Below are 13,657 nucleotides of genomic sequence, written 5' to 3' on the forward strand. Positions count from 1 at the left end.
AGCTAAGCTAAGAAGTCAATCTGAATAGGCTGCTGCAAACTTGAACCAGTTCCAGTCTGAGCTGCCTCTGGAATTAAAAGCCATCCAACTGACTAAAATAAAATTTAAAAAATGTATGCTTCTGCCATTCCTACTGCTGGCTAGTAATCAGAATTGTGGAAAGGATGTGCCAAAATACTACATATTTGCAGAGTATTTCTGACATTATTAGAGCTGTGAAGTACTGGATTTCATTCATGGTTTCCAGTGAGATGTCCAAGTGGGAGACATTTGGATAAATTCTATTACCTATTGTCTTCAAACATCTTCCCAACACTGAAATAAGCTAAACAAATTAAGATTTCTATAAGGCCATTATCCAAAGTGCAATGATTAGTTGAAATTAGAGATGTAAAAAGAAAACCTTCAACTTCAGAGCCAGCGCCTGCAGGACACCACAGTTTCCATAGTTCATTCATTGTTTGTTTTTTTTTAATGAGAGCTGTTGGTAGGTTTTAGAAAATTAGTCCCCATAACAATAAATTGCTTAGGTATCCTTTAGAGATTCTGCTATATAATGAGAAAAAATGTGCCCACCATGCTGACTGTGTCAGCCCAACTAGCTGTAAAGCATTTTCATAATTGATACAATAATCAATCAGGTAACTTCTCTGCCAATTTGGAAACCAGCTACATCATTTCATTTGGAATCTCTTATACCAGCAGACAGCTTTGAGAATAGGATCATTTGAGAAGACACGAGGAAATCACGGGGCTTTTTCTGCCCCAAGCAGTGTGGTGCTATCTAGAGATGCTTAACTAGGCTCTGAAGAAATGAATTCCAGAGCTAGTGTGCTATAGTTATGTGCATCTTTATAGCTACTCAGAGAAGCAGAGCTTATTGGTCTAATAAATATATTGCTGCCATCTTGCTTTCAGGTTATGGGCTAGGATTTCTGACACTGGACTGCATAATATTTATTTATTGTTTTGTTTGGACCAGCTGGAGGAACTCAACATGAGTGCACAGCACTCAGTAGTGCAAACTGATTTTCTGATAGACTCTGAAGGTGAACATAAAAAGTGGAGGAGCTTGCAGTAGGCCAGAGAAGTCAGAATTAGTTGTAAATGCAAAGTCCTTTATATCTCCTTATCTTCACATAAGATCATTTTCTGGATTTCCTGCTAAGTTCTGAAGGATACGATAAAGAATGTTTAAATGTACCCTGGGATATGGCTCTGATTTTCTGGATTTTGGTTGCACATTTGATATTTCTTGGAATCCTGAAATATTGTAGTTTTCATAGAGGAAACAGTGACTGAATGATTAATGATCTTCCATTTTTGAAAGACTGAGCTGAGAAATAATTGCTTAAAGAATATATTGGAAACCTGGGGAACTGTTTGTTATTTTCTATGTAAAAATACCATTGAAATAGACTTCAGTAATTTTCATGGATTTTGAAAAAGCAATAGAATTTTTTCATGCTAGACAACTTAGTAATGGTATAAAATTAAGAAGAACAAATTATTTTCCCCCTCAACCTACTCAGTTTGGAATCCACTAATAACTATTCTGTGAAATGGAAAGAGTATTCTTTCACCATCTTGGAGATCTTCTCAATCAGTGAAAGAAGCTGTTGTGGTGGGAGAATACAATCCATGTCTCCTCCAGCATCGGAACAGACAGCTGTAAACACCAAGTAATAACTTTTGAGTGCCCAGTTCTTACAATGTAGTTTTCATTAGATTAATCATTTCCATCAGCAACAGAATTCAACAACTTCTATTTGACATGCAAGAGAGCTGATGCCAAGTATCCTGGCAGTCCCCATGTACACCTCCCATCCCTATGCCTGCCATCCACAGCTCTGGCTGGAGATAGAGAAGACAGAGCCATTTTTGGAGAAGATACTTTCCTTCTGGAAATGTTTAGAAACACCTGTGAAACCAGTGTCAGTATTCAATTCGATTCTGGCTCATTCCTCCTGGACCAAGAAATTGAGGTAGAAACAGAGGAATGACAAAATGGTGAAGGCTTGATAATCATAATATAGGGAGCTACATCTATAGAGAGAGATAAATGAGCAAATTGCTGATCATCTTGGCTGGTTGATGGGGTCTTGAATGGAAACTGTGAACTAAATCAGGAAACCATTCATCCTCTTTATTTTTTGCATGCTGTCTGTTTTTCTAGTTTATACACAAGCTCCCATTGGGACAGACAGTACAAGACTGTAGGAGCATATGGCTGAGGCTGGATTTGACTTGATGGGTAAAAAAAAGTTTTAGAGAAATAAAGGGAACACAGAACTGGCTTTTAATATTTATTAACTTTGAATAAAGGGTTATTAATAGAATTTGCATGTAACAGTGGATGTAGTTTGCACTGATCATGATAAATGCTACTATCCATTGCAGAATGATATCTTATAGTCCTATTATCTCTAGTGGTTTCATAAAACAAGGACACCAGCTTTCTATCTTTACTTAAAGAGAGATATGAAAGAGGAAGAGTGTAGTGTCTCCATTTACAGAATTGTTAAAAAAAAAGATGTTATAAAGGAATCTTGGAAGGAAAAGGATAAATTTTGTAAGTCAGAAAGACCAATTTAAAACCCTTATATTTCAGAATTACAATGTCCATGGCTGGAAAACAAAGAAGTACTGTAGCACATTGGATCCCAGATTCATCCTGCAAAGTTGTGAACATTAAATTAAATTAATTTCCATAACTCCATCAGCAGGGGAGGCAGAAACTGCTCAGATGTGAGCCATCAGCAGAGCACGTCTTCCTCCAACAGCAGGCAGATTGGGACTGATCTGGGTGTTGTTGTTTGGAGAATGACATACAGCAAGCAGATGAATTGTAGCATATGAGACCTTCTCTTAATATTTTCCAACTTAGGTAGCTGTTATTTTTTTTCTTTCCATTTTGTAGATCTGGAACTCAGAAGTGTGTATAAACATTAGTAAAATATATAATATACATATGATGTATAAGAAATAGTTGGGAAGTAGGTTGGGATTTGGCTAGTATTGAACAAACCAGTTCATCTGTACACATTAGTAGAAGTTAAAAATCATCATAGTTAGCTTGTTATATTAGTCTGTTGTAGTAGGCAAGAAGGTCTGAAAATACTGTATTGATAAAGAGTGAGTTGAAAGGTAGATCTTGCACTGCAATTAGAAAGCCATGTCTCACAGCTAGGGACCTACTGTGTCACCAAGGAACATCCTGGTGCGGTTCAGTTCTTGATCGTAAAGTTTTTGAACTCCATTCTAAAGCAAACTGAGATTTTTTTTGGCCCTGTCTATTTCCACTGGATATCTTCCATGAAAGTCAATGGTAAGAAACCTTCTTCTCATTTCCTGCTTAAATTTATTCATGACTGTTTTAAACCTATCTGTTCTCATACACCATGCATGTATCTTTCTGTACCCAGTGTGTTATCCTTTAAAGTCAGTAGGAATCTTTTAGTGAACTGGTTAGTGAACTGAACCAGGCTGACATGCAACCAGTTTTAAGTTAGTATGAGGGGCAAATGCACAACGTGCTGTCCATGTTATGTGAGGACTGTGGGGACATTTTAATAGGAGTGTATCACTCTATGTACTAATCTGTCCCCTTCCTCTCCCGTTTAAAGGTCCCCAGTGTGCTGTGCCATTTGGTACCTCTTCTATCCTCAATGGAGCTGTGTTCTGTGCCAATGATTCTGGGCAGATGCTGGGCGTTCAGCAGTGCCGGCTGGCGTGCCGCCAGGGCTATAAGAGCGCTGCTTCCAACACGCTGTTCCAGTGTGATGTGCAGAAACATCTGTGGATCTCAGCTGCCCCACTCTACCACGCCTGCCAGAGTACGTCTAATTACCATGGGTTGGGAAGGGCACAGAGCAATGTAAAAATATCTTCAAAAATCCTGTTTCATTCATCATGAAGTTACAGTGTGAGTTGAAATGATAGGGTGCAGTTATGTGGGAGTTTCTGAACTAAGGTGCAGTAGATCAATCCTGTCTTCTGCTATCTTCATCTCTGTACCTTGCTGCCTATGCCTGAAATAGTCCAGCTTTTCTGCAACATCTTACTATAAATAGTTATTCAATCTATATGCAGATTTTCCTTTGCAAGTTAAAAGATGCTGGCACCATGAAATGATTCTGATGGAAACACTTAGTTCTGGAAGAACAGATGAGCACCAGATGTTTGAATTTGGCAGAACTTGAATATTTATTTGCACAATCAAGTCAATGTTACTTCTGCATCTTTTGTAGCAGTCTGTTTTTTAGGATTATGGCTTTCACAGGCTGACACAGTATTTTTCAAATCATTTTTCTTTCAAGAGAAAAGAAACAAACCCTTTAAATCTCGGAATAATAAATTCTCTCTTCAGTGCTCATGTAATTGAGTATTAATATTGGCTTTTCATTTATTTCAAATAAGTGAAATAAATGAATGCTGAACTTTGACAAACTTCAGATCCTGATGCCAAGTTTGCAGCTATTCCTCATTTCCAGAACGGATGAGTCTTGAAACTCCTGTGTTACCATAGCTCTATTCCAAATGTAAACAATGTTAAGCTTTGAATTTTGGATTGAGATTTTTGTTTGCCCTTAATCATGTTTGTGACGTTTTTATGCTATATAATGAGGTAACTTTTGAGTTTGTCTAATGGCAGTTGAATAGCTGTTTATGGGGAGTATGCAATAATCTAATACGAGTTTCTACTTAACATAGGCTAAGGGATTTTGCTCAGCAATTTTGTGTTTAAAACAGAGTGGTTTTAGGGAGAGAGGAAAAAAATTCTAACATGTCTGATGGTCACTGAACAAACTTCACAATAACGGACAATTCACCACATCATTTTACACACCACGTTATCCATTTGTTCCAATGGATAATTACCCACACCCTCAAAAATTTTATTTCCTGTCCCTAATGTGTACACTTACAGCTTGTGGTTAAATCAGCTCTTATCTACTGTCCAATAAACTAAACAGACAGAGGGCTTTGTGCCTTTCAGGAAGAAGCAGGTTTCCATGCCCCTTGGTCCTTCCCATTGCTCTCTTTGAACTCTTTCGAGTTTTTTTTACATTTGTTTAGGGAGCAAGCAACTGGGAATTGTGCTCCATGAAGTGACCCTTGTACACAGTGCAGTGAGGATCTATAGAGGAGCACAACGAGAGAGAGCTCTGCCACTTCTCCATGCTGAAGGGACAAGAGCCAACTCCATTTGGAGGTTATGTGATCATATCACCCCTATACTGAACCTGAGAGAATGAAGTCCTCAAGAACCCTGTGATCAGGATAAGCCCAGTGGAGACAAGAAATTTTCACCTTTTTGATTTTTCCTGACTAAGAACTGTCCAAATAGATTTTCATTTTGAGATGGATGAGGCCATCATTTTCTCAATGGTTTGTGTGATTTGGCTTGCTGCTGAAAGATCAGAAGGCACTTGAAATGTCCATGTCAGAGCTATTATTATGCAATCAAATTTATTGTCTCTCAAAGCTTGATCTCAAGTTAATTTGACAAGCTAGGCTTCTGAAGGGCCATTTGAATTAGTATTAATTATTATAATGATTTTATCTTAGAAAAGTGAAGGTTTATAGGTCAATAATTCCTTTTTTTTCTGTTTCTTTCTTGGTTGTTGGCATAACATTAGCAGTTCTCTGGAAATTTGTATCTGCCAAGTCTTATAATTTCCCTTATCATTCTGTGGGTTAGCAATCTCTTTATTGTTTAACTATTACACCTGGCTTTCTCTATCATGCACAGCATACATATTTACCAAACACACTCTACTGACAGCTCTATTATTTCCACCATGTTTTTACAGGGAGATGCTATTGATGGAGATCAAAATGAAATTCAATGATGTCATCTTTTTGAAGTAACTTTGAAAATCAGTTTCTACATTGTACAGTGAAGCTAATAAATGCCCTTCTATTTATTTTTAGAACTCCAATTATTTCAGACAGTCCAAGCTCAAACACACTTTCAGCTTCTGCTACCTCCTCAGAAGACCTGTAGTTCTGACTACTCTGGTTTACTCCAGGCATTCCAGATATTTATTTTAGATGAGCTGAAGGCTCGTGGTTTTTGTCACCTCCAGGTAATTTCAGTTCCTTATTCTTTGTTGCTTAAATAATAAAATTTATAAAAAAAAAAAAAAAGAGAACTGTATGAAAGGGAGTAGAATTTTGCATCTGTAAAATAGAGGGAAGAGCAGAAAATACTATGAGGTCTGCCAGGGCTGACAGCATATGGAGAACAAGGAAACCAGGATATTTAGACTCACTGTCCCCACGTTGGGCAGATCAGATTAATGGTAGCCATAGAAGTCTTTAGTCCAATATTCATTAAAATGTGTTGTGATGGAAGTGAACCTTTTTAATCTTGTTTTATGCTTGTTTTTACAAGCCCTTTTGAAAATATTGCCTTGAGCATATCACAGTGCAAATGAGCAGAGAAAGACTAAGAACCAGGAGATTCTAAGGCCGACTAACTTTAATTTCATTTAATTTTGAATTCAAGGTAAATGCTTTTGGAAACACTGGCTCAGTTTCTGTCTGTGACGATTCCTCTGTCTATGTTGAATGCCTGAGTGTGGACCGCCTGGGGGTGAATGTCACATGGAGGGCTCTGCTGGAAAACATCCCAGCAGCTTCTCTCCCTGACTTACACAATATTGGTAAGTTTTTCCTCTGATGTTTCTGTTAATCAAACCTTCTTTGCTTCCTAATGGTTTTGTTTTCCTCTGTCTGCTCTTAGGAGGCAATAAAAAGGCAGTGTACACAAATGCTCACTGAAAGAGTCCTTGTAACACTGGAGTTTTTTCTGAGCCTTTGGTGTTATATTTCTCTTTTCAGCCTGTGACTACAGAATGAAAAGAGGATATGATTGAGTATTGCTTTCAGATAGTGCTGCCTCATCCAACTCCTTTAACAGGAAAATTAGATTACTTGCTATGAGCTGAACTGATCTAGAGATTAATTTCCATTGGGCAGGTCCTCCATAGTGGAAAACATTGTGTTCTTTATCAGATTGGACTTGGAGAAACAAAATTCACGCATCGCCGAAAAAGAGAACCAATTCCTCCAAACTATGTGTGTGGGTTTTTTTCCTTTTATTTTTATTGCCTTACATTGGACAGTCAAGAATGATCCTTACCTCAGAAGTCCTAAAGCAAGTATGCAGTCCATTGACTGGTGGATCTTCACTGCGGTGTAAAAGTGAGCTTGAGATCGTGTAAGGAGCTTCTTTCAAAGCAGTCAGCATTTCCTCTTGAAATAAAAGAAGAAAAAGACACATTCCAAGTTCAAATGCCCTCTGTGCCAGCATTTTTCTAGTTTCCTGGCTTTGCAATAATGTTCCCAGAACTAAATATAAAAAACTCTGCCTGCACATGTTCTTCTCTCTAATTCTGAGACGTAGAGACGTGACATACAGGCTGATCAGAACCAAGTTCAAAAGCCTTTGGGACTTCAGTAGAGGGTGCACTGATCATGTGTGGTTCCTGGCTATACTGTGTGTTTATGTTTGTATTCATTCAGTTGTACGAGATTATAAAGGAAACATAAATATTACGTGGTTTGTAGAAGGTGGATCAAAGTATGGTTTAGTTTGGGTTTATACAGAAGTTTACATCTGAAAGCATTCTGCTTTGAAGACGTTACATTTTTTTACCCTCTCAACGCTATTATTTCCCCATAGTACTAAAACTGCTCTTCAGAGAATTACTGTAGAGTTTCAGAAGAGGCAGCAGTCTGGTCTAGGGAGGTCAGACAACCTGCTGCCCATATACTCTTGGTACAATCAATTTCCATTATGTTTTAAAGCGGCTTTGAATCTTTCTGTTTGAACAGTTTTACGCATCATCATAGTTCGTTTATACACATTGAGTGGATAAATTGACTCTCTGATTTGAAAATCTATATTATTAAAATAGTTTTGATCTTTTCTTAGTTCTTTATGGACAAGGGAGAAGTTTTGCTTTCCTTTTTTCCTACTGTGATGAAATTGAGAAAAAAAATGCTAAACAGAGGCATAGAACATGCATGTGTTCTCAGTGAAGAACCTCAGTTCTAAATCATCAGTTGTGAACGTTTCATTACATTTTTTCTTACATACATTTTCATGTATTAAATTCTCAGGCTGTGCAAATCTCTTTCTGAGATGATGCCATTTGACTTGGCATCTTAAATCTTAGTTCTAAAATACTGAGGAAATACACAGAAAATTCTCTCTATTCAACAAGCAAAACCAGAAACGATTATAAAAATTAACTTTTGTTGGATGGGAATATAGTAGACTGTTCCCATCAGTGACACTGGAGGAAATCAGTCATAACACTGAGACATTCCACGGCTTACCTGTCTATTTGCCATGTATGAACATGTATATTATAGTTCAATGTCTGTTTATACATTCGGCCCATAAAATACACCATACAGACATAGATCCATGCACCCTCACAGGAACTTCATATTTATTGATAGTGTTATGAATGATTCAACACAGAAGGATTTTTTAAGTGAAGGAAATTCAGCAGACCTATATGGGTTCTTGCTGGTTTGACTCTTTGCTTCTTTTCTATGTGTGAATTCCCTCCAGCTGTCATTTCTAGGTTATTTTGAATTCTTCTACAGCTAGTTACAAGAAAATTCAGAAAGATATTTGCTTGAATATTAGACTAATCTGCTTGTTTCTGCTTTCAGTTATGAGATAATTTCTGGCAAAACCTTTGCAAATTGTTATTGGTTGTGTGGCAATCTCCAATTATTTTCTCACAAGCTAAGTATCAATTTGGCTTGAGGTTGAACACAATTGTGTGCTATTTTTTTGTTCTATTATGTGTCGGCATAACAGAAGAATAAGTTGCTCAAAGCTGGAAGAAACAGAAAACTGAGAATATGAACAGCATAGCTGGAGGCTTGTACCTACCTGTGAAATTTTCTCTTCACTCTCAGAGTGAGGCCTGCCCATGGGCTACAGTGCAATGTAGGGAAAGTCACCATGTGAGAGGGCAGCAGTACCTTCATCTATTTCCCTTAAACACGTCAGACACAACATCTTTGTGCAGTGTGTGAGGTGTAACATTCCTCACTCTCTCTTTACGCATATAACATCCGCCCTGTGAAAATTCAATGTCCAAGGTCATTGGTGTGCTTGCAAACCTGAAGTACACAGTGTGCAGGACTTCCCATTTGCTGGATTACAGGGCTGTACACCACCCGTAGCTATGGGAGGTCTTCATAATCTGTACCAACATTTAGGTCAGGGCCTGCTGAGATGAAAAGAACACAGAAGCTCAAAAAATTCTCTGGGAACACTGTTCCTTGGAGTGCTTCTGGTGCAGCCAACTGGGGAACTCACTCCTTCTCTTATGCTGAAAACTGTCCTGAAGCAAGTAATCAGAAAAAGAAGTTACCTGGAAAACTATGAATATGGGAAGCATGGGTAGATGCTCACTATTTTCCAGCTTTAAACACCAGCTTCAGCAGCTGTGAGGGGAGTGTCTATTGGATCAGTAGTGTGACAGAACCTGATTATTATATAGTTATGAATGTCTTCAAAACCAAATAAATAAAATGCTACAGAAGAACCAAATATAGCCATTGAAACAAGAGAAACAAATCACATTTTGTTTTCTGGTACTTCAACTTTTGTGCTTGCTATTTTTTCTTTTGCCCTGCCATTACCTGAAGGTGGACTAGATAATCTTTAAAAACACCTTCCAACCCAAACCATTCTCTAATTCTATAAGCCTGCAGGAGTTCAAGAGATGTTTGGACAATGCTCTCAGAAATATGGTTTAATTTTTGTGTAATCCTATGTGGAGCCAGAAACTGGACTTGATGATACTTGTGGCTACATTCTAACTGAGGATTCTAACTGATTCTATGATTATTGCATTAGCACCTCTACATATACTAAATTTAGGACTTTAATACTGTAAACAATACACACATTCATTCTTTTCTGCTGTTTGCTAGCATGCTTGTATTTTTTATTTGAATCTGCTGATGCTGTTAATTAATACAATGTTTATCACTCTTTATTTTGTTCCATTTCCCCATGAGGGATCTCCTTCATATTATTTTCTTACATTATTTCCTTTAGAAAATGCACTTGTTGGAGAAAAACTCATTGGAGCGTTTATTAAAGAGATTGAGGATGGTCGTTTTCTGCTGTATTTAGACTCCAAGCAATTCCCAGCAGATTCATTCATTGATTTTCCCCAAGATGAAGAGTTTGATTTGTCTCCAAGAGTGCAGCTGGGATGTAGAAGAGGGTTTCGAAGAATTTCATCTCCTGAGAAAATCGTCCCAAATGCACAAGGATGTGGTATGCCTCAGTTTAGCTTTCCCTTCTTTGATTATGTTAGGGATTGATATAAAGGTACAGTCCATAAGTCATCAGCAAGATTGTGTTTATGGTTAATAGGTCAAAGGCATAAAGAGTCACTTTCAGTGGCAAATCTGAGGAGGGACAGGAATTATTACTTTGGTTGCTGTTTAGTCCTTGCATTGTAGATGGATTTGAGCCACTTATTTAGAAGTAGACTTCCTGGCACTGGCACCGTATGGAAGGTTTCACTAACATTTATTGGGATGTTTTCAGATCTGTCTGGTATTAAAAGGTCTTTCTGTATTACGCATGATCCTTACTAAGAAGCAAAGATAATATAGTTAGTGCTTTGTATGATTATACACTACCCAGAATAGAAACCTAGCTATAGAAATGGCAGAAATCTTGAGTCTGAGAATTCTTGGGCCAAGTCCCAGCCAGCTCACATGGAAGCTTTCTCTGCGTTGGCCAACACCCAGACCTGATTGCAATTCTGCACTTTTTTTCATCTTCTTCTGTTTAGTCTACTTCCCTGGAATGGGCTGTCTTTCTGTCAACATCCTGCTTGGGGCTTCCAAGCCTACCTCTTCACAGGATCCCTGTGTATCACCAAAAACCCTCTGCCTTAACAGCACTGCTCGTATTTCCATTTTCATCAGCCATCCTACAGTGCAACCTTCACTGTTCTTGTTGACCCAGTTAGCCTCAGTGATTCTGTGCCTTTCTGATGTCAGTTTAGGATACATTAATTTTGTCTAACTCTTTTGGAAACTGAGTAGGGGTAGGTATAAGAGCAACAACAGAAAGTATGGGATAAATTTTCCCAATTGTGGAGTTTTTTTAATGGCTGAACTTCTATGCTATGTAACCTAAGTTAGAGATCCTAAGGACAAATCCAGGCACATGAAAAGAACTTATCTCTGTGCTTGGTTTGGTGGTTCTTTACAAATTAGGAGTGCTTTCTAATGTTCAGCTGATTACAAGAACAAGAACAAATGTCTTTCAGGGATCTGCTGTCAAGGGATCTGAATAATAATGAAAAAGGGAAATACCTGTGCTTTTGTGTCTGTAAACTTAAAACGAGATGGATTAAGTGCTGGCAGCAAGCTAGGGAAGCTCAGCTTGAGTTTATGCATGTTTGTGAATTCTGCAGCTGCATTCAGGTACACATTGTTGTAGATAATAGGAAGAGAGCATAAAAACTGCTTGTATGTTCTGAACCCAAAGTGCAGTCACTGTGGCTGAAACACTGATGTACCTGAAGTTAAATGATCACTTTGTGCATAAGCCTTGCATGCTGCCAGGTTTCTGTTTGGTTTGGAGTCTCCTGCTTTAGAGCAAAGAGGTTGCAGGGGAGAACTATCATGTAGGGATCTTCTAAGCTCAGGAGCATTTTACTTTAGCTGCCATTTCTGTTACCTTTTAGGAATGATCTCAGAGCAAACAAAAAAATGAAAGACACTGTATTTTTTCACACAGAAAATACTGCTGGAAATCTCTGAAGTTATTGTCACCATCATATTTTTCTTTCTCATATAATTAAAAATGAAAATGTAGCTTGTTATGTCTTTAACTTGGTAACTTGAATGAAAATAAGTTGGATGTAAATATTTTCATTTCTTGAATTCCTGCCAAATTAATCACTCTTGATTTTTATATGTTAAAAAAGAGAAAAAAAAGCAGTGCAATAGTAATAGTGCAATGGTGGATGTGAAGCACTGGAGGTGTTAGCTTGCTAATAGTTAGGATATTGGCAGATTTTTTTGTTATTTTAAATGTTATGTGACTTGAATCCTGACGAAAAAAATGCTGAGAGGGAAGCCTTCAAGTCTATGAACATATCTGTGCTCGACCTCTGCCTTTTCTCTCTACTCAGGAGAGTGAGTGTGATACCTTCTGTGGGTTCAACTGTATAGTTAGCATCAAAGGTGGTAGTCCGTAAGAGAAAGAGTATTGCTATGGAGTTGTATACCATCTTCCCCTACATCACATGTCTGAATTTTACTGGCCTCTTCCTGAAGGTCTCCCTCTGACAGCATCTCTATGTGAGGTTTGCCAGGCTGTAAAGCCGATATGGGACTCCACACTGTCCTGTTCCCTACAGAAATGGGCACCTTCTGGGCCAGTCTTGTGCAGAGGGTAGACCTGAGTTGGATGGATCGTGCATTTCTGCATGAAAGGAGTACAGCAGACCTATGTAGCAGCTTTCTCTTGAGAATTCACTAGCATAATAATTTATTTGATGCGTAATTAAATTATGTAATTATATAATTTGTGACTAAAGTGAGTTTACTAGAATTGAAAAATAGTAGTACATATGAAGGGTGGTGTGTGCTGTGCTCCATAATTTAAAGACAAGTCAAGCCAGTTTCAAAGATGAGCTGCTTTGCCTCGTATTAAGCATGGCTTTTTGGACAGGCAAGGCTGAACACCAGGTAGCGGATTTTGTTAGTGTATCTGGTCACTTTCCTACCTTCAGCATTGCACACGTCCTTTTAAGGAAAGGACTTCAAAGCATCGAGGCATGAATCAGCTCTGAGCTACTGCTGTTCTTAGCTTGGACCTGTAAGGGTAAATTGACTGCAGTTTCAGTTCATCTCTGTGGTCTGCAACACTTTGAATTTTGGTTATTTAAACACGCCATGCAGAAAAAGATTAATTCTTACAGAGAATCCAGAGTAAGTAACAACTCTCTGTTACTTAACAAGATGTACTGCTGTACCGACTAAAGGTATCATTATTTATTAAGTGAAATCCATCTCAAAAGAACTTGCAGTGAACTGTATCTTTAAGCCAAATTTTTCCTACAGGGATAGAGGCCTTCAGGAAGCGCTGAATTAATTTGCCTTGTGAGTCAGATCATGTGTATTTGTACCAACTAGATGTAGGGAAAGGCACTCAGTAAAGCCAACATCAGAGAAATATGGGAAGGAGATGATTTATCTTCCAGATACTGGCAGAAATTTCTTATTCTAAGATGTCATAGGACATGCTGGACCATTTTATGTTGTAGGGCTGAACATTTTATTTAAATGTTGGAGTTAGGAATTCTGTTTGTTCTCCAATGATGCAGTACTTTATTTTTTGTTTGGTTTAGTTTTATTATGCGCATTATGGATAAGTAATCTGGTCATTTATCCTGTTGGGATCTATTTCTCTTCTTCTCCTCTCTCACTGTTTATTTCAGGAGGAAATCTTAAAGCTCGTTGTGATTTACCTTTGTTTTACTGTACATTTTTATGCTCACTCCTTTTGTTATTTAGAAAGCTTGTTAAATTCTATCAGAACTGCTTTGACCAGAGCATAACCCAAATCAAAAACAGCACT

General features: G+C 38.0%; 1 protein-coding gene across 3 annotated transcripts in view; it reads left to right on the forward strand.

Annotated features, from left to right (window-relative positions):
- Positions 1 to 13,657, forward strand: part of TG (thyroglobulin) — a 162,251-nt gene that overhangs the window by 21,406 nt on the left and 127,188 nt on the right. For all 3 annotated transcript variants that reach the window (XM_042868995.1, XM_042868996.1, XM_042868997.1), the window contains exons 17-20: positions 3,627 to 3,836; positions 5,938 to 6,092; positions 6,515 to 6,671; positions 10,103 to 10,327. In XM_042868995.1, coding sequence (XP_042724929.1) covers positions 3,627 to 3,836; positions 5,938 to 6,092; positions 6,515 to 6,671; positions 10,103 to 10,327 — 747 coding nt within the window. The remainder of the gene's footprint in view (positions 1 to 3,626; positions 3,837 to 5,937; positions 6,093 to 6,514; positions 6,672 to 10,102; positions 10,328 to 13,657) is intronic.

This window comes from Lagopus leucura, unplaced genomic scaffold, assembly GCF_019238085.1.
Source record: "Lagopus leucura isolate 7727_CA_CO unplaced genomic scaffold, USGS_WTPT01 Super-Scaffold_100002, whole genome shotgun sequence".
Taxonomy (NCBI): domain Eukaryota; kingdom Metazoa; phylum Chordata; class Aves; order Galliformes; family Phasianidae; genus Lagopus; species Lagopus leucura.